General features: G+C 41.2%; 3 protein-coding genes across 4 annotated transcripts; 2 read left to right on the top strand and 1 right to left on the bottom strand.

Annotated features, from left to right (window-relative positions):
* The first annotated feature begins 1,241 nt into the window (after window positions 1-1,241).
* znf292a (zinc finger protein 292a) lies at window positions 1,242-13,865 on the top strand. Its single transcript, XM_041954408.1, has 8 exons — window positions 1,242-1,424; window positions 3,425-3,579; window positions 4,414-4,492; window positions 4,840-4,975; window positions 5,141-5,343; window positions 6,273-6,409; window positions 7,052-7,193; window positions 7,337-13,865. Exons 1-8 carry the CDS (start codon window positions 1,275-1,277, stop codon window positions 13,472-13,474), a joined length of 7,140 nt encoding a protein of 2,379 aa, XP_041810342.1. The 5' UTR covers window positions 1,242-1,274; the 3' UTR covers window positions 13,475-13,865.
* Window positions 13,866-16,238: 2,373 nt separating this feature from the next.
* On the top strand, window positions 16,239-22,848 carry orc3 (origin recognition complex, subunit 3). Of its 2 annotated transcripts, none has more exons than XM_041953228.1 (20): window positions 16,239-16,379; window positions 16,544-16,595; window positions 16,703-16,800; window positions 17,459-17,597; window positions 17,745-17,849; window positions 17,937-18,100; window positions 18,193-18,332; window positions 18,589-18,748; window positions 19,492-19,605; window positions 19,708-19,841; window positions 19,966-20,029; window positions 20,128-20,244; window positions 20,342-20,421; window positions 20,790-20,923; window positions 21,120-21,211; window positions 21,331-21,428; window positions 21,527-21,668; window positions 21,840-21,956; window positions 22,180-22,259; window positions 22,385-22,848. In XM_041953228.1, exons 1-20 carry the CDS (start codon window positions 16,356-16,358, stop codon window positions 22,488-22,490), a joined length of 2,160 nt encoding a protein of 719 aa, XP_041809162.1. In that variant the 5' UTR covers window positions 16,239-16,355; the 3' UTR covers window positions 22,491-22,848. The 2 variants fall into 2 exon arrangements, with proteins under 2 accessions (XP_041809162.1, XP_041809161.1); XM_041953227.1 differs by having other exon boundaries at window positions 21,117-21,211.
* A 186-nt stretch (window positions 22,849-23,034) lies between these two features.
* Window positions 23,035-25,825, bottom strand: LOC121617998 (akirin-2-like). The gene is made up of 6 exons (XM_041953230.1): window positions 25,681-25,825; window positions 25,166-25,345; window positions 24,807-24,950; window positions 24,522-24,671; window positions 23,819-23,890; window positions 23,035-23,662 (listed from the first exon to the last, which is right to left on the bottom strand). Exons 2-6 carry the CDS (start codon window positions 25,341-25,343, stop codon window positions 23,652-23,654), a joined length of 555 nt encoding a protein of 184 aa, XP_041809164.1. The 5' UTR covers window positions 25,344-25,345; window positions 25,681-25,825; the 3' UTR covers window positions 23,035-23,651.
* Between the last annotated feature and the right edge of the window lie 756 nt (window positions 25,826-26,581).

Here is a 26,581-nt window from a genome sequence, read left to right as displayed (position 1 = left end):
GCAGAGGACAGATGGGAACGGGAGACCATTATGCAGCACTCAGCTCGGCAGCAAATTGGTTCTTTTAATATGCTCAAGCTTTTCAATTAAAACGTGCACCCAGATGCTGAATTTCATGAATGTGTCTTACACTGAAATGCATGGGAATGTGGCGTGTGTGTGTGTGTGTGTGTGTGTCTTGGTAAGTTGCTTTGGACAAATGTGTCTGTAAATGTAATGGAAGGAATAATAGCATAAGTGAAAACTGACTTTGAGGTTGATTAGTGGCCCGCGACATTAAAAAAAACAGATGCTCCAATCAGAACTGGCAGCCGAAATATATGTCAAGAAGCCAACAAACAGCTGAAATGAATCTGAAGCTGATGTCAGAGAGAAGTAATTAAAGGGCTCAAAGAAAGACAGAATTATGGTAATTTCTAACCTCTATAAGTCCACGATCAAACGCCTTCTGCTGATGAAGATGGTGTGATATGATCAAGAACTCCAGAATGGATGCAGAACTTAAAGCATTTTGAAATAAATGCCCGTTTCCTGTCCATTTCGTAAGAGTGCAGATTGTGGAGAAATGTGGGGTAAACTCATTAATTTATGGAAATTAGTATTAATATATAATCTAAAGCTTCAAGAAGTCAACATATAATGTAGCAAATGTCGCAGCTTCACGCTGATGTTTTTTACCCTCTTCATAATCTTTAAACACGATGGTTTTACACCACTTAGGCCCACAGAGTAACATGCTTACTTACATGATGCCTTTCAGGTCTGGTGATTAATCAGCTGTTAGTGAACATCTGCCCTGCTGTGTTGTCCCTGAGACCCACTGAATCAGGGATGTTGTTGGCGCTGACCCTGGCTGCACTCCGCTGGAAGAAGAAAGACAAGAATAACTTGCCTTGGCCGTGCTGGGGGTTGACTAAAACCTGAGTGAAAATACCAGATTTTGCTTCATGTTGGAGGTTGTTTGTCTGCTCTGCGCCTGGAGGTCATAGCTAACCTGCAGCATCTGTGCATGGCTGCTACAGCGTGCTGTGTTCAGGGGAGATCCAGTCATCCTGAGACCGGCTCATGAGCAAACATCCCACGTCCAGCCTCAGTGCAGAGTGTGATTTTATGTCACTGTAAGGTCATGGATGCTTTGTTGACATCGGGGGTATGTGTATGTGGGGCACACTGTGTGCTCTCCCTCCCCCTCTCCTCTCCCACCCCCCTCCTGCGTGCGTGTGCGAGCCTGGCAGCGTAACATCTGTGCGTACGCGGTCGTGATTGTTGTGAAGATGGCGGAGGGGGAGACAGAGAAGGAATATGACACACGGAAAGCTATCGAGGAGCTCCGAGAGCGGTTCCAGGGTTTGACCACAGCTTTGAAAGAGAGCTCGCAGTCTTCGTTGGAAGCCTCCCTGCATTTCTGCCAGGAGTTTTGCCAGGTTAGCCCGCTCTCCTGCTGCTCATCCCGGGCAGCCTGCAGCCCCTCTGGCTTCCTGGCCGAGGATGCGCGTCTACGTTTGCTACAACAATGTAGCTAAGGAGCTAGCTGCTTAGCTAGCTGCCTGGCGTTTCAAGATGGGGAAAAAAACTCCTCCGTGCTTTTCAGCCATCCTCTCAATGATGTTTGTCCGTGGCTTTAACTTATTTGCCAAGTCTGACAATCCACGCGGCGAGAGGTCACGCCAATGTGCGCGCACTGTGCACGTATTGCTCGTATTTTCCAGGCCAGATAGCTATTAGCAGATGGATGTTGCTAGCTGTTATGCAGGGTCCCCCTGTCCTGTGCAGTGGTCATGCTGTGCAAAAAATGGATAGCTACGTTAGCGAGATTTTACAGGGCGATTGCATTGATGTGCACTGAATGAGATGATCGTAACCAACGTAGAAAATATCATTCAGATGCTATAAGGCTGCGTGTCCGCGCTTGTTGAGTTTTAGCTTGGTGTAAAAAGGGGTTACTTTTGTGGAGCTCTTTTTATCGTACGGAAAGATCAATGATTTTTCCAAGGTGCTAGCCCAGGCCTTGTGCACTAATTAATGCAGCTAACCACATCAGCGTGGATGTTTATTACAGCCTTATAGCGAGCCCCAGCGAATGATGCTAACCTGATGTCAACGTTATTACGAACGATGTGCCCGCAGCTGGCAGAGACCGATATTTAAAAAGGGAAAGTGTGGCAGTGGTCACTGACTCCATTACACATCCTCCTCATTAATTTGCCCTGACCACGTAAATATCACGAGAGGTCTCCGCTCACCTGATTGCCCTGATGCTGCACGGATTACTGCCGTTGCAGCAAATTAGTGCGAGATTGTTAGTTTTGCGTGTATAAGACATTAGCCCGCAGGAAGGAGCTGAAAAGTTATTAGAGGAAAAAGGGGACGAGCCTCGGACGGCATGCCGTGGCTGTGTGCAGTGAAGACATGATGGAGATCCATCAAGTAATAGTACAAATGTAGGAATAAAAATGCCATTCAGGGTGATATTGATCTGCAGGAATATTGTGAATGTGTGTGTGTGTGTGTGTGTTTGGAAGAAATGGATGGACTTTTCAGAGATGAAGGTGAGGCGTTTCTTGAGCTGAGCGAAAAGGAGAAAAAAAGAGGGAGGATTAAAAAAAAGGCGTTTTTGCGGAGCTACACAGAACTTTGGTGCTTTGTTTGGTTTCCACATTTCGCCTGAATTTTGTCAGCCAGTAAATGTTGATCAATTTTATTTTTGGCATCCTTGGTAGTTTGTGAGAGTATGAGTTTTTTTTTTCTTAATCTAAAGGTTAGCTGCAGCCCTTTTCCAACCAAAGTGAACCACAAAGCTTAAAGATCGAATATTTACACTGATCCTAAAGCTTTGCACAAAGGAATGAGATCTTTATTTAATCACATTTTCACAGTCAGCCTCCATCATTAGAAAGCCTAAATTTTGTCTTTTACTCCCAAGGCGAGCATTTGCTTTGCTTGTATTATTGATAAAAGTGGCTTCACTAGGCATACTCTGGCAATATATAATTGCACATATACATCTGTTTTGGTACACTGAGCTAAAGAGAGTATAAATTGGTCTTTAACTAGAACACAAATAGTTTACAAATAAGGAAAAGTGGAAAAAGTCAAACCAGAGATTACTTTTATTATTGATTAAGCTGTTAGTTAGTTTTGAGTCTCCAAATTGGTCCAAAAACCCAAAGAAATTCAGTTTGCAATGATATAAAATAGAGAAGAGCAAATTGCTCACATTTGAGAAGCTACAAACTGATAATCTTTTGCATTTTTGCAGCTTGAGGAAAGACTTCAGGACTAAAGATATTTACATTTATGCATACAAATTTAGGTTTTTATTTTTTTCCACAGCAGCCAGTCATCCTTTAGCATCAGCTTCAACTTTTTCATTTAAAAAACACACTGTGTGTTTATTCTAGTTGTGGTCGGTTTATGTCTCCAGGTGCTCGTGGAACATGCTGGACGTTGGAAAACTGACGAGGATCCGCTGCCTTTGCTGGAGGTCTACACTGTGGCCATCCTCAGCTTTGCTAAGGCCGTCTCTTGTCTCTCCTCCGAATGTGAAAACGTGCCACTCCTACTTGAAAAGTTAGCACTGTGAGTAGAACCTCTGACACAACTGTATTATTTTTCTTATTTGTTCAGACAGCCTCTTTATTGTGAATTGACCTGTAGTAACATTACACTTTAACGACAGCAATGAAATGCTCAAATTGGGAAAAGCATCTTCAGTAAGTATCAGCTTTCCTGAGTTAGTGTCTAAGTCAAAGATGTGCACATGACATCAGACCAAACATGAGTTTGCTTGCAGTTCCACTGGTGTAGTTTACTCTTTGGCCAACAGAGATATCACATGAAACATGCACAATATTTGACAATAAGAATAAAACAAAACACATCCAAATCCCAAAGGAAATTTAGATATGGAAAGTTTGCAAACAGTATTCAGGAGCTATTCAGCTATTTGTACAATGTGCACTTGAAGTAGTTGTGGAGGCCTCGAGGCTGTAATACTGAATAGAAATGCAGGCTACCTCTTGGGGAGCTTCAACATATTTGGGATGAGCTATGGAGTGTAATTTGCACTAGGGGGTACAGTGCATACACAAAATGAAGAGAATCAGAGGCGCCAGGTGTTGGTGTCAAGGATGTAACTTAATTATCAACCACAGTTACGGATCTGACCATTTTGAGCTTTTTTTTTATTACATATGACAAACAACTGACTATTTAATAACACCTACACTTAACTCCTGTATTGATCCATGTAACTTAAGTGTCCCTGCTGCTGATTTACACCCCTATCACGCTGACGTTCCAACGCCACACTTTATGAATAGCTACCCGTGTGTGGTTACCCTTAATTTGTGAAGTGTGTGCACATCCTTGACCTAAATGTGGCTTAAACAAATGGCTGTGCTGGATTTGCAGGAGCTGTGCGGAGCTGCTGCTCTTACTGCCCCAGCATGTCCCTGGTGCCTTATGGGAGGAGTTTCAGTCCTCCATGAAGGTCAGTATCCCCACGGCTGTTAGGACACGTTCTCTGAGGCTTATTTTTGCAGTGATAAGCAATGAAAAGTTGTTTGGTAATTAGAATGCATTCAGTTTAGCTCATCGTCGAAAAGTAGTAAAAGCAAATTGACCGAGTGTTTTGATCTGTTGGTTCTCCTCACAAGAAGAACATTTTAGGAAATGTTCAGTTCAGTGCTGCTTTTGAGGAAATGTAAACAGTTGACACAGATTCACTGAAGTTACTTTGTTAGAACAATTTCGACTCTCGACTGTCTAACATTTTAAGTATGATTCAGCAAGGTTTTTACTCATTTATTTACTACATATTTATTCGTCTTGTTGCAGTTGGCACACAGCCTTTTGCAAGAAAGTGGGAGCACACAGCTTTGCCTGCTCTCAGTTCTGGCGCAGCAGGATGGCGTCTGGTCCAACACCACACTAAGCAGCATCCTGTCCAATCAAATCCCTCAGACTGAGCAAGGTTAGTTCTCACTTGTTGAAGACGCACCATGGTAACTTATACAGTTGTAATTGCGTGAAATACTATTTGTTCAGTGTGTGTATTGCAGTTGGCTGAATTTCTCTCCTGCAGTTTCTTACCTTTTCGTGTCTGTCTTCTGTTTTTTTTTTACTATTCGTTTCTTAGTCCATGCGTATCTGGAGTTGGAAGGTCCCACACTTCTGAACATGAGGATAAAGCACCTAATCAAAATGGACAGCGTTGATAAAGCTGCTGTCCTTGCAAAGATATGCTCAGAGTATCCGGGATATGAAGGAAAAGGAAACTTCAAACAAACCTATTTGCTTTGCATCTGCATGACAAAAAGCCAGGAGCAGCTAATGGAAGAGGTTAGAAATGACACGCAAGTCATTGATTGATTGATTCCTTTATTTCGAACATGTAAAAAAACAAAGAAAGACAGAGCAAACAGACAAAAAGTGATAATAATAAAGAAGAAAAAAAATGTCACCTTCTTCAGTGCATGCTGATCTCAGATTACATGAGCGAAAGGGAGTAGGAAGAAGTGTAAACTTATTAAACCCTACCCCTAAAGTTCTATTACATTTTTATCAAAAAAAAACAAAAAACAAAAAAAAACTCATGACTGAAACATTATGATTCATCCTCAACTTGTACATGATCCATATATTCAGCAATTACGATAAATAACTTGCACAATATGCAGACATTGACAGTTTCATTATGTATAGAAAAATAGTGTTGTGATTCACAGAACATACCCAATTACCTATTAGTCATTACTATATCTCGCGAGAATCAATTCTTTATACCTTTTTTTAAACTTTGTTTTATCTCTACACACAATTTGTTCCATAATTTTATTCCACAGATAGTAACACAAAAACGTTTCAATGTAGTGCACACTTTAAGAATCTTTAAATTTAACTCACCCCTTAATTTATAACATCCCTCTCTATCACAAAACCGTTTCTGAACATTACCTGGCAGTTAGTTATTCCTTGCTTTATATATTGAACATGTCTTATGTGAGGCTTTCCAGCAAATTTTGTCATCAATTGTCACTCCGAGAATTTAATTTAAAACTTTAACAAGTACTCTGCAAAGTTCTCATACGTCTTTGCGTAACATACCCAAAACGAATTGACTATTGAACTGAAAATCTAACAATATTTTAATAATGAACAACGTTTTAATGATAAAATGTCCAAACAGTGATGTCAAATGTGACAGATAGGTATTTGAGTTCATTTAAATTGACCATTTCACTGATTGTTTCTCTCTTGTTCCTCAATAGATTGCATCAATAGACTGTAAAGATGCTCTTGAAATGATCTGCAACTTGGAGTCAGATGGAGATGAGAAAGGAGCTCTCTGCTTATGTTCTGCCTTTCTCAAGCGACAGCTTCTCCAAGGAGATGTTTACTGTGCCTGGTGCGTGTTGCTGTTTCTTTCAGATAAATACTCTTACAACACTTAAAGAGTAACCCTCAGGAATACAGTGGTCATGGAACAAATTTATTAAGCAGTGGACTTTTAGCCTACCTGAAGCAACGTCTGTAATAAACATGCTCAAAGATATCATCAGTGCTGTGCAGTATTGCAGATGCTGATGCGTGTGTTTTTGAAAGTCTCTAATAGCGTAATACTTGAGGGACGATAGGCCTACTGTGAATGAATGAGTAAGAATATAAATGAGTTACTCTCTTTAATCCATGACTGCTTTGCAAAAGCAACAGTCTAGTTAAAACTGTGCAAGCACACTTTTAGATTTGTGGTTATCTGTAATCCTAATATATGTACTTTTTAATTTCAAGTAAGGCTGCAGAAGTCAACTAGGTTATTGATTTGTCATCTATTTTAAGAATAGATTAATCATTTATGTACTTTTTCAAACAAAAATGCCAAACATGTTATGGTTTCATGATGTCATGTGGAAGAATCACCTGCTTTTTCTTGTCTCATAGTAATATATTTATTTATATTTTTGGGTTTTGTCACTATGACGTGATATCACCATGGGATCTGGGGGATTGTGATGGTAATGAAAATACTTGTGTTTGTGATGTTTTCCAGGGAACTCACACTGTTCTGGAGTAAGCTACTCATGCGTTTAGAGTCGTCAGCTGATGCATTTCTTGGACACAGCAAAGAGATGGCTCTTCTCTGTAGGAGCGTCTGTCATATTCTGTTTCTAATCAAAGTAATCCAAAATGAGGTAAGAAAAATAGTCTGCAGATTTGTAGCTGATGGAATTAACAATTTGACCATTCGCACCAACAATGACTCAGGATGCTGCATCTGTTAAGGGGACCTAAAAATCAAATCCTTGGCATTGATGTTGCTTTTTTATTTCTGCAGGTTGGAGAGGTGGGGCTTCCGGTGTGCGTGGAAATGTGCATTCAAGCTCTGAAAATGACCTCCAGTGACCATAAGGATAGCAAGTCTACCATTTGCAAGACTATTTCCTGCCTCTTACCAACTGATCTAGAGGTGAAGCGTGCATGCCAGCTGACCGAGTTCCTCCTACAGCCTACCATTGACTCGTATTATGCTGTGGAATCACTGTACAACGAACCTGACCAAAAGCCTGAGGAGGATGGGAGTTTACCAGTGCCCAATTCTTTACGCTGCGAGTTACTGCTGGCCTTGAAGACACAGTGGCCTTTTGATCCAGAGTTCTGGGACTGGAAAACACTGAAACGCAACTGCTTGGCACTGATGGGCGAGGAGGCAGCTATTGTGTCATCTATTGACACACTCAATGACACAGACGAACAAGAGGTGGAAAGTGCACTTGGCAAACTCCCCGAATACAGAGACCTGGAGGATTTTCTGTTAACCACTACAAATGAACTCAATGAAATCACGGATGAAAGAGAAAAAAACAGAGAGGCTAAAAAACTTCGGGAGCAGGGTTTTGTGTCTGCTCGGTTCAGAAATTGGCGAGCCTACATGCAGTATTGTGTTTTGTGTGACAAGGAGTTCCTGGGGCACAGGATTGTTCGCCACGCGCAGAAGCATTTCAAAGATGGAGTGTATCTTTGTCCAATTTGTGCTGACAGTTTTGAAAGTAGGGAGGTTTTAGAGCCACATGTAGCATCACATGTCAAGCAATCTTGCAAAGAGAGACTAGCTGCAATGAAAGCTGCAAGGAAGGTAACCAAACCACCTCAGTCCCCTAAAAGTCCATTAAAAATTTCAAAAGTTGCTGCCAAGATGAGCATTAGTCCTGTTAAGGTTGACTCTCAAATTGGCGACCAATTGGCATCTCCTGTTAAGATAGAACAAACTACGTCTGACACACACATTAGTCAAGACTGTTTCTGTCCTGTGAAAAACTGTTCCAAGGCTTTTAAGTTTTTCCGTAACCTCATGGCTCATGTCAGATCTCACAAGGACGACGAAGAGGCCATGAGGTTTTTGGAGATACAAAAACAGAAGGTGGTGTGCCAGTATTGCAGACGGCAGTTTGTTAATGTCAGACATCTTAATGATCATTTGCAGATGCACTGTGGCAGCAAACCATACATCTGCATACAGCTGGATTGCAAGGCCAACTTTAACTCCAATTCTGAGCTCCTCATGCATAGAAAAACACACCCTGAATTTAAGGCCCAATGCATGTTCCCTAACTGTGGCAAAGTTTTCAGTGAGGCCTACCTGTTGTATGATCACGAGGCTCAGCATTACCTCACCTACACCTGCCAAACGGATAACTGTGGCAAAATATTCTACTCACAGTCTCAATTCTTGTCTCACCAAGAGAATCATAGTACAAATGATACAGTAAACAGTTTGCCCATCACAAATCAAAACCCTCCTGTTACTCCAAAAGAGCAACCACCAGTCGAGAGCACCCCAAGCCTTGAAAGGATTAACACAGATGCATATATGAAGGAGGCGTCTAATGCAAACGCATCACCATGCGCATTACCAGAGGTTGCTAAAGAAATTGCTCCTGTGAGAGTCAAACACTCGATTGAAAGCATGCTGAATTCTGCGGCAGGTCATGATCATGAAATAGAAGAACCAGAGAAATGCTACACTCCTCTGACAAACCCCACTCCAGCACCAGCTGATATGAAACCAGCACCTGAGGCTCCTCATGTACCCCCAAATGTGGCTGAGCAAGGTGAGATCCCACCAGTATATCCTGTACCCAGTGCTGCAAATCCTGTGTCACAACAGGCAGAGGGGATTAATAATGTCCAAGTCAACCAAGTTCCAAAAGTGATTCCACAAATAATTTCTCCAAGTCAAATCAAAACAGAAATTCCATCTTCGATGCAAGGATATCCTTCCAGCACGCCTGCAGTAACTGCTGGCAATGACGAGAACCTGCATTGCTGCCCATATAATGACTGTACAAGGGCATACAGTACAAACAAAAGTCTGTCTAGGCATGTGAAGAAGCAACACCCTGAAATATTTGAGGACTGGAAATTGGCAAAGAAATATAACAAAGTGGCCAAAATTACAGCAAAAAAGGCACCAAGTGGGCCAGCTTTACCTTATCAGCCTCAGAACCAGGGGAACAGACCTTCAAATCAGCCAGGAATACTATGCAACAAACTTGGGATGCAGCAAATGGATTACCCAACGGGATGTTCAACCTCACCTGCCCAGTGTTATCCTGGATCAATGGAGCCCGTACCCATCACTCCAATGGTAAACCCCACAGTGTATCCTACATGGGGAAGCCAAAATAATCTCAGTGGGATGATGCAGTCAGACATGTCCCAGTCATGGTCTTCACCTCCCATGAATAACTGCTATCCAGATGCCTTCAACATGAATGAGTACCCTTCTCGGAGCTATCCTCAGTGGCAGGCAGACCCTTATCAAACCACAGCGTCTCTCCCAGCTGATAGAGATAATTCAATGGCAGCTATGCATGGTCCAACTACGTCACAAGCTCCTTCAGATTCAAGTTTGATGTCCCAGTATGTGTCCAGTTCTCTGATGCTTGACAATGGAGGGCAAATACATAATGGAGGGCATCAGTATGGACTAATTAATCCGGAGGGCAGTGGAGACAGCATAGATGTGAGAAAAAGCAGTGCAAGTATGACAAGCCAGTTGGATAATGGAAACAGTATCTCAACAATTGACAGCCTCCCTGAAGGAAGTTATCACACTCCATATGCTCAGAGTGAAAACCCCTGCCATACTCAAAGCTCATCAGTTGATATCCCCATGAAATGTCTGAGCCCAGAGGAACAAATTGCATTAAAGGCTACAAATGAAATCATTAAAACAGAGAATATCTCCACTCCTGGTTATGAACCGATGGACAACTCCGTGGATGGCATGCTCAGTCCACACAGTGTCACTCAAACAGATTTCCTTTATGAAGAGGACTGTGCTAATGCTGACTGTGAGGCTAACCCTTCAGATGAAAAGCCTGGTGACCCTGACATACAGAAAGCAAGACGCAGCAGGTTGAGCAAGCGAACCAAATGGCCAGCCATCATAAAGGATGGCAAGGTCATCTGCAGGAGATGCTTCAGAGAGTTCACAAGCACCAAGTCTCTCGGGGGTCATTTGTCTAAACGCTCACAGTGCAGGCCTGTAGATGAAATCGACTTAACGGCTGATCTGCCAACATCTTTTCTCGATTTTCTCAATGACCCCCATGTCCCAGACACTAACGGAGCAATATACAACATGTCAAATGGTGATTTCTCACAGGAATCTTGTAGCTTGACCACTTTGACTTCACCCATGGTGTTGAAACAAGAGCCCCAGAATACAAATATAACGGACTATTCAAACTCCTTGTCCGTTTCCCCTGAAACCCAGCAAGACAAGACAGTAGAGCTGGCTAATCCAGCCCTCGCTGTACCTTATCAAGAGGATCACTTGATGGAAATTTCACATGCCTTTCAAAGGCTGGATTTGATTGAGGCTGCACAAGAGAAGATGCGGAGTGCTCTGTCATTGGAGCAAAATGTCAGTCATTGTGAAACAGCCCCTGACACTGAAAAAAGTAAAGTGCTGAGCAAAAGTGATGACAGGCCCCCTGAAAAGGTACCCAAACCTTTTAAATGTGACCAGGATGACTGTGAGTACTCATTCATGACAAAGGAGGCATTATTCAGACACTTGAGTAAGATGCACGATTACACTTATGAAATGATAGAAGAACTAAAACGAACCCCATCCAAGCTGTCTCCTTATCCTTGTCAGATTTGCCCCAAAACATTTACAAGAACAACAGGTTTGAGAATTCACTATGAAAAAGTCCATCGATTGTCTAAGGCAGAAATGCAGAAGCTAAGGATCAGTGCTCGAAACAGGCGTGTATTTAGGCTTGACAAAGATGACGCGTCGATTAGCCGTGCAGCCACTGATGCCAATAACAGTCGCACGATGCAGTCTGCGGTCGTATTACCTGCTATAAAGCAAGAACCGCTTGACATTGCAATTGTACCTCAAACAGACAATGAGAACAATCCAGAAGTTTCTCAGATCACCTCACCAGGAGATGCAGTTCCACAGGGCTTCACTCCTGAGGTATCAACTGTTACACAACTACCATCACCTCACAGTTATTTGACTGATAGGTCGTTTGGTGAGGCAGCACCATCAGCTCATGAAGAAGCCCCAGAGCAACCCAACGTGGCTGCTGTAAACAAGAGTCCGGATGTGAAACTGAAATCCAAAAATAAAAAAACAGAAACACAAGAGAAACTGAGTCCGATTGGCAGAGCAAAGGATGTGCAAGGACGACCAGATGCATCATTAAGCAAAGAAAAAGAGCCAAAGTCCAGTCCTCCGACCGCATCTGCTTCATCCTCCCCAGAGAAACCGAGCAGCTCTAAAAACACGCCGACGAAGGATGAACCCCAGAGGAAAGACAAAACTCAGAAAAGGTTGAGCCTCAAAATGTGTGACACAGACAATGCCTACAGTCCCTATAGACCATATCGCTGTGTTCATGAAGGATGCACTGCAGCATTCACCATCCAGCACAATTTGATTCTCCATTACAGGGCCATGCATCAGGCATCCCTGCCCCCCAGCAAACCTGAAGCTGAGACTGAAAAAACGAGTGTGACAAATGGACAGGAGACCAATCAAAGCATAGGAAAAGATAATGAAGTCAGGTGTCAAGTGAAAAACTGTTCAAGGGTGTTCATGGGAATCACTAGGTTAGTGCAGCATTACCTCTTACTCCACAAGTTTACCCGTGACAAAGCCACCGCCATGATGTCCAGCATGACCATAGGGACTTTCAACTGTGACCGGCAGGAGTGCGCTCTCCCCTTCAACTCTGTGGAAAAGTACATCGAGCACATAAAGAATTTCCACAAGGAAATCGCCATCTCTGAAAGTGGCTCAGTTGATCCAACTTTCAAGTGCGAGTATGAGGCATGTGATCGGGTTTACACTACGAAATCGAACCTCCTCCGTCATCTGATAAAAAAGCACGATTATGTTTATGACCCTAAAACAAGTGACGGGAGAAGGACTAAATCAGTAGGGCTCTTCCCAGGTGTTAACAACGGGAAAGAGAATGTGGAAAGCAAATTCAAAGTGAAGAAGAAAAACACTAAAAAGAAAGAGGGAAAGTCCATTGAACACTGGACTAGTTTTGGAAAGCCTACACTAAAAACCCACGAGGAGGCATCAGCCATGTGCACCAAGAAGTCCGCCCTTCAGTACCCATGCATGATAATAGGCTGTGACGCAGTGGAGAGGGCTGAAAGAAGTATATTTAAGCATTACACCACTCATGGCCTCACAGAAAGATACATTGAAGACCAGAGGAGCCAGTTCATTTTCTGTAAAAAGTACTCACGTGCCAGATTTAAGGATTCAAACAAATCAGAGGGCGCATCAAGCTCTTCTTCTGAGGAGACGGAGCCAGAAGACAGCGAAAAGCCCAGTGACCAGAAAACAGATGAGCTGGTGGATAGAATAGGCCAAGAAGACAGCAAGCTGTCCAACGACGATAGTGCAGAATCTCAAGCTTCCACTGGGACTGAAGGAGGAACTAAAAGAGGCCGCCCCAGAAAACCTGCACAACCTACACCAGCTTGTCCAGAGAGGATGCAGACCCTGAGGAATCGTTCGACTTTTAACAGTTCAAGAGAGAACTCAAATCCGGGTACCCCTACAGCCCAAGAACAACGTGATGACGGGGTTACTCCAGGGTCTTTCAAGCCTTTAGGCCTTGAGGACTCTTTTCTTAAATTCTTGGAAACCTCAGAGTCAACAAACTCTTCCAAACGCAAATTAAATGACAAATCTAGTGCTGAACTGCCGTCCAAAAGACAACAAACTCAAAAACAGAAATCTGCAATGAAAAGTAAAATAACTGGCTGTGAAAATCTTGTAGACTTCAGAAACCCCCTTAATCTCAAATCAGTGAGCAATGTCAAGATTGTAATGGATAAAACATTTTCAGATGGTGCTGATCTTTTGCTAAAGCAGCTGCAAGACATGAGGCCCATAGTCATAATAAAAAAGTGGCTTTATAGCGGATCATAGCCCGATATTTTGTTTTCAACTCGATCTCACTCAGGATTTGAGAAGTTATGCTGCAGAATGGTTTGTTATTGCATCAGATTTCCAACTGATAACAGTCATGGTCACAGTTAACGATGAAATGGCCTATTTTGTACTTAATGAAAAAATGTCTTGGATGATTTTAAGTATGTATGTTAGTTATAATAACCAGGTAATCTATAGGGCATAGATTTTAGAAACATGTTTGTATTTATGCTTAGTACTGAAGATGTTTTTTTTTTTTTTTTGCTAAATGGAGACTTTTAAAGAAAAACAATGTTTTTATATATCCCTATGGGATTTCAAGTTCTGTTTGTATTTATTTCATCCTTTTTCAACACTAGTAGACCTATCTGTAATATTTACATGTCTTCCACAAAGTGTTCAATAAAATGTTACTGGTTCTTTTTATAAAGTATTGTCTGTTGATCTTTTTTTGTTGCAGTGTTTTTTTTCTGATATCTTAAGAGTTTATTTCACAGTAAAGTTATATACATTGTCCTACTGTGACATGATACAATTACAAATAAATGACAGACACATCAATTTGTGAATGGAAAATACATTCATAATGGCCACCTTATCACCATGCCATCGCTAAATTCCTGTCAAAATATTACAGCAAGATTACCTAAATTTATCTACTTGGCTGCTGAGTTTCCAACACACCAATTACACATTTACAGTACTAACTCTGCATGAAAATAAAACACTTTTGTGTAACTTCATGCAGCAGACAGTAAATCGTAGAAAGTCCAGGCCATGTCCCTGTGTTTGTGAGACCTATACTGTAATATTCATTAACACTGAAGAGATAAAGCTTGATATTAAAAACACCATTTAAATAACTACAGTACATGCAAATTAAACATTACATACTGAAGTAAAGGTTCAAAGTTTAGGGTGACCAGATCCCAATTTGCCACATGTGGGACAGGGACTACATCTGAGTGGGACAATGTGGGACACCAAGATGTCGTGGTTGTCTTCAATAATTAATTTTTAAAAATCTACCTGTATTCTGCTCAAGTATATGATATTTTATTTTAATGCAACTTTCCCAGGTTCATGTAAGATAACAACAAAACCTTAGCTCAACTCCAAACACCACAACATGAAAGTGTTTGTTCTGAACAATACTGAACCACCTATTTCAAGTACAAGATGTAGGCTACTGAAGCAGGCTCCATTTGCCTATAGGCTCAACAAATCAAATCCAACAATCTGAAAAAAAAAAATGCTGTAAGGAGCTTACCTCACTCATGCAGTTCAGAATAACAGACTAATCAGACCTACACCAAATGCATTTTAAATTATGTATTGACCTGTTATTTACCATGCAATGCCACATTGTGGTACTGGAGGCACAAAAAGATATAAAAGATAAACACCACACAATTAAAGTGTGTTCTAATAGAACAATACCGAAGCACATATTCAAGTAAGATGTACTGTATGCTACCGAAGTAGGCTCCATTCGCCTATAGCCTCTACAAATCAAATCAAACAATCTGAACAAAAACAATGGTGCAGAAGGAGCTCACCTCACGCATTCAGTTCACAAACAGTCATAGACTAATTAGGCATACACAAAAAATGCATTTTAAATTATCTGTATTAACCTGTTATTTACTGAACAATGCCACCTTGTGGTGATAAGGTACCACAAGGTAAAAGATTTGGCCCTACATAAAACAATAGATAAATAAATAAAATCTGATATACATATATAGACGCTCGTTAGTTCAGCTGCTGTCACCTTATATGTGTTGAAGTCTTGTTTGGGCTTCAGCAGGAACGTATTCATGGAGTGGGAACTGTTCTTTTGAGCCACACGTTTTTTGTAAGTCTCGGACTGTTGGTGTCGTCTCACATCATGTTCACCTCCATGTGAAACGGAAAACTTGCTCTGGCAAACAGCACCAAAAAACTTTGGTGCAGTCACCCTGCACTGGTCTTACCCAGGAGGAATAAATGGTTTGTAGCTGCATTTCCTTTTTTACGAGTCGTGCCTTCATCTTTTTCCTCCATGTCTCCTGCTACATGCCGAAGCGATGCTGTTGCGCCGGGCGCGCGCACCTGCGTCTAGCTTGATTGACAGCCCACCCCGCCCCCTGATGAACGCTCTCCCGCCTCCCGACCACATTGATAAACGCCAGATTATAGCCTACGGTGAGACTGCATTTCAAAAATCAAGTGCTACTGTCAATAAATGCGGGACATTATCTCAATTTGCGGGACGTGTTAAAAGTATTTAAAATGCGGGACTGTCCCGATCTGGTCACCCTAGTTCAAAGTGAATAAACTTCCGTTATTCATTAGTACCTCTGTATCAGAACGTATTTGAACTCGTTAGTATTGGAGAGCGTCATCCTTAAATGCTTGACATCTAGAAATATGAATATTAAAACACCGCAACAGGAAACTGATTCGGGCATGAAGGGAGGCCACAACGGGGAAAAGCAGTGATGTTCAAGATCAAATGTTCAAAAAAATACCCCCACAGTTGGAGCTGGAGAGAAGAACAATGTAACTAAACTTAATTTAGGCTTAAAACGTTACCATTTTGACTTTTTAAGTTTGGTTAACAGTCAATGCTTTTTGTCATAGCCAGTATCTTAAAACAAAGATTCTGAACGTCCCTTTTTAAAACTTAAACCAAGCTATGAACACACCCGCGTGATCGTTCACGAGCTGTGAACACAACCTTTTCCGTAAACGTCACACTGGCGGGAAACGGCAGTCACTTCGTAAGCACAGTGGAAATAACATTTTAAACGAGTGTCTTACATTTAAACAGACGCAAGTCAGTGACTGAACTGTCCGAAATATAAAATTGTCGTTAGTTGCAGCTAATGCTGAGATGTCTACTTCATCTGTGTCAAAGGTATGTTAATACTCTGCCGTTATGTGGTACTTTTAACGGTATGCTTCATAAAATTCATGAAACTACATTGGAAGTCTTCAAACAACATGGCCACCTCGGCTCTAGTGTTCGTATTTACAGTTAAGTGCCACTGTTTGTAACTTGTCGTTCCGTTAATATTGCAGGGCTGCTTTGTTTTTAAGCCTAGTTCTAAGAGGAAAAAGACCCTCAGTTTGGGTGAGTTATGTTAACGTTTATAGGAGAGTGTCCTTACTTAGCCAATGAGCTGTCAGATGACTCTAGATCTTCCGAGTTATGCTCACCTTGATGGATTTTCTCCACAGAGGATCATTTCACCCATGGCTGTGAAGGATCTGAGAACAGTGAAACGCGATTTAAACTTTGTAAAGATCTGTGGGACAAAATTAAAACAGATACAGAGGTAAGAACAGGTGTTCAACATGTTATCTTTCTGTCAATATGCTGGTGTCATGATTTGGTACATTTGTAAACATTATAAGCATTAAACTCAATATATCTGAAATGGTTTGGAGCTTTGAAAGGCACATTAGTACAATATCACAAAAACATCCAGATGTGACAAATACAAAACCATGTGTAGGACTGTTTGATTTAGGGCTGTAACTCACCATTGTTTTCATTGTTGATTAATCTGTCGCTTATTTTCTCCATTAATTGACTAGTTTTTTGTCGCCTGTCATCACTGTTTCCTAAAACCCAAGATGATGTCCTGAAATGTCTTGTTTTGTCTATAACTAAAAAGATATTCAGTGTACTGTCACAGAGGAGTAAGGACATCACATTCAAATGTAACATGCTGGAATTGCAATTTTGCCTAAATTAGTCAAACCAATGAATTGAATATCAATATAGTTGACAACTAACTGATTAATCGATTAACTGTTGCAGCTGTAGTTTGATTTGTCATTCAGTTGGGGAAAAAATATTTAAAAATGTGATTTTTGCTACACTCCTTTGAAAGCACTTTATAGTCAGGTCCCAGCAAACATATCCTTAAAATATTAGCCCAAAACAGGGATTTGAATTAAATATATATATATATTGTGCTGGCTGTAAAGGTTTTACAGGATGAACTCAACAGGAAAATCCTGGACAGCTTGCTGGACTTCACGAGGAAGTGCTCCTCCACCCGACAACACAGTGACTGGGCTTCACAGATGAGGGCCAGTGAGATTCCCACAGCTGCTCTTGTCCTTGGTATGTTTGTAGCACTTGCTGATTGGCTGTCCGAATCACAGCCAGTTTCAAATATAGTATATCATATGATATATATATCAGTCTTGTGGTATGCCTGTGAGGGTTTCTTGAGGCCTAATCTGACATAGTGTCATGCATTCTCCATAGGTGTGAATGTCCCAGACCATGACATGACCTTCCAGAGCCTGTCTGACCTGCTCCAGAACTCTGTCACTCCCCATGTGGCCTCTGTACAGGCCAAAGAGTGCGGAGGTGTGGGACTCCTTACATTGCCTTTTTGAACACTTGTCTCTTTGTATCTTTATATAGATCTCTATACTGTCTACTTTATCATTTCAGCTTTGAAGCACTTGATGAAGAGGGTCCTGGAGAGGTTGATGGACACTGTTGTGACTGTGGATGATGAGGAAGAGGAGGAGGCTGAGCAGACCAGTACGCAGCTTCACAAGAGTGTGCACTGCTCTCTCAGTACACTCTGTGATTGGTACAATACAAAAACAAAGGTGGGACCATAAAACATAGTTAGTGTACAAGATTTAACATTTGCAGGAGTTTGATCACCCAAAAGCACTTTTATTTTTCTTCTGTATTTCAGAAATCCAACACTGGCACTCCTGGAAAAAAGCGTTCTTCTCCTGGCAGAGATGATCTGCAGCAGCCTCCTGTTGTAATTATCTTCAAAGATTTGGAGGCTTTCAACCCAAGAGTTCTTCAGGACTTCATACTTATCTGCAGGTTACTAGAAACTCTGAGTTGAACAATTTAACTCTTTAATTGTAATTGTATTATCAGCCTCCTCCTGTTTATGGAATTACAATAAAATCATAATTTGTAAGGATCTGAACAAGTCTGCTATTGTCACCACCTTCACTGAGAAACATTTAATCCATCACCTTGTTAAGAATATTTGGTCTAAACAGCTAAATTCGGACAGTTTAGTAAGTTCAGATGTTTAAACAGTATCTCTGTGTATATTTCCTCTGTTCCACAGCCGGTATATTGAACGTCTTCCACTGATGTTCATCTTTGGTATTGCCACATCACCCAGCACCATCCAACACATGCTGCCCCACTCTGTGTCCTCCCTGCTGTGTATAGAGCTCTTCCAGTCCCTGTCCTGCACACAGCACCTGGCCACAGTCATAGACAAGGTAGTTTCACTCTCATGCATAGTACACACCTCATTGTCAATCTTCTATACAACTTTGTCGTGTTAAAATATTGGTGGTACTCATGCGAACACTGCATTGTAACTTACGGGGTATTGCACTGCATTTAATCATGAAGATGCTGTAATAAGTAAAGCTGTTTCAATACAGATTTTAAATAAAGTTTTTCTTACTTCTGCCTTTTTGAAAATGAGTTCTTTAACGTTTTTACTCCATGAAGCACAAAACCTACATCTATGCTGCTGTTTTTCATTATTTTGATTTTATTAGGTGGTTAAACAGCTAAATTCAAAACAATGCAGCCTGTATAGAATGTGCTGAAATGAATTCTAGTGTGTATTATTGATCATGGAAGCTTATGTTTTGCAGTATGTCACCTGTAAACATGTGAGTGACAGATTTACCTATCCAGGTAAATTCAGGCGATAAACAGAATAACAGAATCACTTGTACCATGTAATGTAACCAGTAACAGTAACCCTTATTAACTTTGTGAAGCTGATCCTTGTACGGCATGGGTTCAACACTGTTGAGACTGAAATTTGTAGTGTTTATTGAAATTTAATTGCAATTTTTTCGGAATGTGTGTAAATTTTTCACTTTTTGTATATACAGATAAAAAATGATGATGAGAAACATTATTTTTCGTTTACTCGGCTATTCTATTGTTTGTAAATGCAATCCCAAGAAGTTAATTGTATTTTTTGTGTTGCCTGTGTTCCCAGCTGATCCTGACACCTCAGTTCCCTTTTAAGCTCAACGGCAAAGTGATGCAGGTGCTCATCAGCATCTTCCTCTACCACGATTTCTCAGTGAGAAACTTCATCAAGGGCGTTCAGGTACAGCACAGCCTCTGAACACTTTGTCCGCGATGTGTCTCTTTGTCTGTAGATCTTGTTCAGATATGTGGTAAACAAACGCTCCTCTTTATCTTGCTGCAGCTGGCCCTGCTGGAGCACTTTCACTCTCAGCCTCTCAGTGTTCTGTGCTGTAAGAAGAAGGAGGCTCTGCTTAATGTGATGCAGCTCAGCCACAGCGACTTAGAGGGCATCAGGCATCTGCCGTCCTTCAAAAGGTTCACACACAATTAAAGTTAAATCACTTTGCAGACAAAACAGGTTTGTTTTGTTGTGATGTCCTGTTACCTTTTAGATGTAAAAGCGAGTCTTTAAATCCAGCCTAACCTGTGTTTTTCACAGGTATGTGGAGAAGCAGGAACCTCAGGAACAAATGAATCTGTTGACGGATGACACTCGTTTAAAGGTGCATTCTTTGTTTTTATCTCGACACCTGAGGCTTTAGCCAATAATGAATGCAAATACCTGAGCAGAATCCAATTCTTCAAGTTGTTTTTTCTGTAGACTGTGTGTCAGAAGCTGATAAACGACCTTCGCAAATACCACAAGAACTATTATCCGGTCCTGAGGTGTGTCCACACTCTGACCTCGTCTTTACCTCGGTACCCCCTCGGAAAACAGGCAAGAAATGACTGCTTTGAAACTGTACAAAATATGCTTTCTTTTAGCGTTGAAGCAGTTTTTTCAGGCTGTTTTCACCAGACAATCTGTGTTTCAGGTCAGAGAGCTCCATTTGATATGTCTGGAGAAGAATGTATGGGAGAATGAGGATTACCAGACAGCCATGAAGCTCCTCAAGTAAGTCTGGATATGTAACCTGTGTGTCAGCAAGAGGGACCAACAAATGGATGACATCATCTGTCTTAAAATATCTGAATGTTACTCTTCCAAGTATGTACTTGAGTCAACTTTACTTACACATTTTACCACCAGATGGCAACATATCCAGGGATATTAAGAGGACTGTTGCTCCTCCTGGTGGACAAATATCCAATAATACTCAGTAAAATAGTATTGTGCCTTTGTGTTTTGACACTGGGCTTTTATTATGCAGAAGCTCCCCTGAACAGACCAGACTTTAGTCCAACACCAACCCTGTTTGAAAATAGCCACTTGGGGTGCCACTGTACAAATTCAGTAACAAAGCTCCTGTGGTTTCCCTCCAGGATGCTGGCTAAAGACGAGCTGATCGCTTTGCTGCAGCGGTGTGTTGAGATTCTGCAGCCTGTCAAGTCAAAGAAGATGAAAGCTGCTCTTGTCCAGCTGAAAGACCTGCTCACCAAATTCAAGCAGTTGGACAGTAAGTAGTGAAAATGTAGGTAGAGCACCCACATAACATTATTCTCGGTTTGTACGTCCTTTCCCACATTTTGCCCGGGGACAGTCTCTTTTCTAAAATAACTATTGCTATAGGTGGAATAAGCAGTAGAAATGTCATGCATATGCATCACTACTTGAAATTCTTGTCTTGTTCTTGTTCTTGTTCTTGACAGCAGTAGTTGCTGAAACTCCCCCCTGTGTGGAAGACTGCATCACCTCTCCAGTGAAGGATCTTCAAAAGAAAACAGATCTGTTCCACCTTCAGAAGGTTCTCATGGTTTCATGAAGAGTGTTATCCTCACAGCATTTTCTGTGCAGAGACTCTCCTCTCTGATATGTTGTAATACTTTGATTCAGACATTGTCATGTTATTGTCATGTCTTATAGACACTGCTGGAGATGAACGAGTCTAGAAGAGCCAAGAAACTGAGTCCGTTTGAGGTTCTCCGAAATGAAGCTCTAGAGTTTATCGACAGCTTAGTGAAGTAAAACATCTTCTTGCTCTGCTGAAAATGTGCTGCAATGCTAAATGACTTGAATATGGGAGAAATTCTTGTTGGGCTAACAGCTCTCTCCCACCCAGGAGCCACCTGTCTCCCCCTGAGGCTCAGACACTCAATGAAGTTTGCTACTACAGTTCCTCTGCCACAGTGAGACGCCACCTCAACGCAACACCTCGCACTTCCATCCAGGCTGCACTCAGCAGTCCCTACTATTATCTCCAGGTACAATCTGCCTAATATCATCACCTGTGTATCCTTCTTCACACGAGGAGAAACTGAGAGCTGAAAGTATAGAAATATAGTGTGTATATGTTAAACCTTTGGAAAAATATGCGAGACATTGAAAAAGCTTGTAAGCGTGCAAAGACCTCTTCCCTCTGACTCTTCTTGTAGAATGAGAGCCTGAAGACTGAGGATGGCACCGTGTCTAATGCTGCTCCTGATATCTGCATCGTGTACAAACTCCATCTGGAGTGCGGCAGGCTGATTAACCTTTACGACTGGCTCGAAGTGAGTTAATATACTGTACGAGTTTGATATTTGGCTAATGGTGTAAAGCGCCTTTGAACTTTTCCCTACAAACTTTGATGGTAGGAGTCTGTTGTTGTCATTCTCTCGTGCAGGCTTTATTGATTCTGAGGATCAGTGTATCACATTATTGATCTGAAAATCAAATATTGGCTCAGACTGGACTGGATACTGACATGAATGAAAACCTGTGTTTGTTTTTCAGGCCTACGCCACAGTGGTTTCTGCTGCTGAGGGTAACAATCCTGATTCTGACAGTTTTGGCAAAGTGGAGGACGTCAAACAGTATCCTTCTGCAACTTTGTCTACCAACGTGTTTTTCCCATAACGCTCTTCCATCTTTTTAAGACTTGCTTTATGTTGTGATGAGTCCACAATCATGAAACGTTGTTCCTCAGCTTGCTCTCTAGTGCCCGTTTCATCCAAGCCGTGTCAGAACTCGAATTTCTGGGCTTCATCAAGTCCACCAAGCAGAAGACTGACCACGTGGCTCGACTCACCTGGGGAGGCTGCTGACCAGTCAGAAAGAAAACACGCACACACACGTATTTACATACATCTGTGGCTGCTGTCTTCCTACATGTAAACTCTTATCAAGTTTCTCTTGGATTTATATTGTACTGTATTTTTCCCTCTAATAAACTACAGGTGAGCAGTGTCTGATAATCATGTTTATTTTTAGTCATAAGTGTGTAAAAACATTAAACCTCAATCATGTCAAGTGTATCTGTAGTGACAAGATCTGTGGTTGAGCCAATATGTTTCTCTACTGAAGGCACAGCTTAAATACAGATGCATAGTAAAGATAATTGAAAGACAAACCAATACTCATGTTTTGTTTTCTTTAATAAAATGCAAAGATTACAGCAGTGGTCAAGCTTTGCAAGACTCATCGTTGACTTCTGGTTTTGGGCAAGAACTATCTTTAGGGAAAAGCCTGTGATCGCAGTCAGGACTTCCTGGTGAAATTTACTTCACTATTTTAAAAATATTTGCTTACATGAACAATATCAGTTCATTTAACATACATGTACCATAGAAACGCACCAAAACAATTCTCAACTCTTAAAAGATTTTTTATTGTTTTGTCCAATAAGTACATTGGTTTCAAAGTGATACCAGCAAAACAAAAGTCAAAATAAATAAAACACTGGAAGGGAGAACCAAAAAAAAAAAAAATCAAATTAGCACACTTTATGCTCAATTTTAAAAAATGAACAGAGGACAAACGGCAAACATTCTCTCTGTTCCACTGTTTTTTCCCCACTTTCCTCTCAGATTGACCAGCAAACCTTCAGTAAAACTCTGCGCTGCTTTATCATATTTACATGTACAAAGAAAACAAGTGACAAAGCCTGGAATGCTGGGACTCGTTACAAAAGTGAGATAACTGTAGATACACGTACAGCAGGAGGAACATAGGCCACTGGTAGAGATAGGGTCCATTAATTTACATTAGGAAGCACCTAGTTGCTTACAACAGAGTGGTAACAACTGACAACAGCTCCATATAAACCTTTGCCCAAAGACAGAAATATGGCACAGTAAGAAAAGTTCCATTTAAACTAGCTAAACTGAATCTCTTACAATGATGAGCTTTTTTTTTTTCTTTCTTGAGATATCGCATGATAGCTTGCAGCAAGAGAAGGCCGTCTTGCAAAGATTTCTGTGCCACACTCAGGAAACATCTGGAGAGGAGGGAGATGAAACAAAATACAGAAACCAGACTTGTTACTTTAAACTTCAAAGGCAGAGCTCAAACTAAGATCCAAGACTTTCTCACATACAGAACGCCAGAGAGACAGGAATGTGGACATAATTTAGGATGAAATGAAAGCACTCACAGCTTGCAGGTTGCTCCCCGAATCGTCGCATTAACTGATCGTGTGTGAACTTCACAAAGGTGTCATATTGTTCTGGAACACACAGGACAGGAAATCTCAGTTACTCTTGATGTACAACTTAATGTCAAGCCTGTAGGACAATGTGCATTATTGGCATTAGTCATCTGTCATTCCCCCAGAGACGTGACTTTTAACTGTGATACAGATCACACACACTTCTGACAAATTTTACTGATATTATTTACTGGAGTCAATCCATTCCCATATTTAAATCTGGCTCTGGGAGGTAAAAACCAGCACCCGTTCAGCACAGCTCATAAGAACAGGTTCTCCAACTGAACTAGTTCACACCAAACAATCATATGAATGCATATTAGTGCTGGAAAAATTAAGCTCCATCAATTCATTACACAAGAAAAACACCAAACATTGGCCTCCTACAGCATTGCAATTCATAGGATTTTGCTTGCTTGCAATTAAATGACAACTGTTCATTTTGGCCAAACAAAAACAAAACTTTTGTAGAGCTGGGATGATAAGTCAATTTATCAATTGCAAGAAAAACTGGGAAATTCTGCTAATCAGCTATCAGTGAGAATTTGCTGCTGCTGTTGTGAATATCTTTCGGTTTTGGCCTGTGAAATGATTTGTGTTGTTCTGAGGCAATACAAAAAAAAAAAATTCTTGCTCCGTGTGTACCGACCTGCCAGTTTTGAAGTCATGGTCTCCTCGTATTCCTCCCGCACCTTCTCTTCCCTTTCTTTCAGCAGGCGTTCACAGATCATTCCAACTTGTCTGAGGGTGAATAATGGCTGTTCTCTTCTGCTGGGAGAAACGCCTCCAGAGGACGTTCCTGTACAAATCATTAAAAAAAAAGGAACAAAAATCAAGGACTCGTGTTATATGTGGTATTACTGATGCTGCCTGAAAACGTGCCACAGTAATTCTGGAGCAGTCTCTCCTGTAGGCAGCGTGTTCCTCAACCAACCTGGCATGCTGGAAACATTCATAGTAGACGACTGGGATGGGGACTCTGGGGAATAGCAGCACTCTGACTGTTGGTAGCCTCCATCTAGATGCTTCCTCTTTTGAATGCGTTTGTACTCCTGTTTGATGCTGTTGAGGATTTGTTCTAGTGGGACAAAAGAAAGCAACAAAAAAAGACAAAGAGTTCCATTAGTTAAGACAAAAACAGCTGCCATGTTAGGAGTCCACAACTTAACTTTCTCACAGAGAAGCATGTTTGTTTTCTGGTGTATTGTAGTGTGGTTCAACGTGTTGCTAATGCATCCCAAGCCCCTTGCTGGCCCCAAAGCAGGCCAACTTAGCCAACATAAGTAACATTACCTGCACTAAGTGTGGATGAAGATTCGCCGAATGGCGAGGGCTCCATGCTAAGATACTTCCTAGGGGATGAGGATGAGGTCGATGGTGACACGGGGACGCATCTTCGTCTTTTAGGGGACGTAGGACTCATCAGCGGATCGAAATCCATGGTCCTCTTCAGGGTGGCTCCACACGCCATGACTTCAGTTTGTTAAAGGGGGGGGGGGGGGCAAAATACCGAAACAAGACAATAATGAAGCCAGTAATAATTTATTTCAGATAACTGCTAACAATGGCTATTCTTTAACAAGACTTGCTAATTACAGTATGAATTGTTTCGATGAGACGAGTCTACTTCGCATAGGAGTACAGGCTGAGCTTACTGCGCAGCTGAGGCTTTAAATATTTGCTAGCAAGCTAACGTTAGCTGGGCTTGCTAGCTAATAATCAAAAAGAAAACAAAGCTAACGTTAGCTTTGGCTACCGTTGGTAGAACAGTGCGCTCTGGTCTACACTTGAATAAAGCTGTTTCTTACCTTTTGGAGGGGATGTTGGAACGTACGACTTAGTTAAACACTCGTGTTGTTCTAAAAGTTGCTTCCCAAAAGTTGAAGTGACGATCCGCCGGCTGCGGGCCAACTGTCTGCTCTTTAGGGGAGCTAGCTAACGCAACTTAGCTGCTTGTTTTTGATATGAGGCTGTCGGCTTCTCCGGCTCCTGACGTCATATGTGAATTACGCTGCAATGCATTCTGGGTTATGTAGTGAAGCTCCTAAACGAGAAAAGAAAGGTTGATGTCGTCCTAATTTGAATCTAAAGCTTTGAATCAATCATACATTACCTTTAAAAATTTTATTTGTTTACAATATAGCCTTATTATACTATTCGATGAACTAAAACTCAATTCATCAGTCTGATCACTCCATAAGAAATAATAGACAATAGAAGGATGATGTCTCTTTTATATCCACAGGAGGGCAGTGTTACACAAAAAAATAGACCTGAACAGTTGATGTCACTTCGAGGTCATAAGGTAATTAAAGCAGTAACAAATGCATTTTTGTATATTTATGTGTATCTATATGGATGTTTATTTCTAACATTTTTTTTGTTATGAAAAATATTTTCATCAAAGTCCTTAAAAGTCCTCACGTTAAACAGTTAAAAAATTCATCTGGTTGAACCGCTCATTATTCATGTCCACATAAAGACCAACAGCCTGGGTCTAGGGTCACAGGAAGACTTAGCTTCAGGCTAACAAGCCAAAAAAGGTTAAGCCCATGGCTGCAAACAGTCACACACACTCACACTTTTTTCTTTTTTTTTTTTTTTTGAAAGAAAATATCTCATATATAGTAAATTAGCCTGTTGACGGAATGGTTTTAGCTGGGATTTCATTGTTTTGTTTAAAAAAAACCCAGATATGTTGACAAAATT

The sequence above is a fragment of the Chelmon rostratus genome, chromosome 15, assembly GCF_017976325.1.
Source record: "Chelmon rostratus isolate fCheRos1 chromosome 15, fCheRos1.pri, whole genome shotgun sequence".
NCBI classification, from domain to species: Eukaryota; Metazoa; Chordata; class Actinopteri; order Chaetodontiformes; family Chaetodontidae; genus Chelmon; species Chelmon rostratus.
Note: the sequence above shows the minus strand (reverse complement) of the source record. Positions and strands in the feature narration are given on the sequence as shown.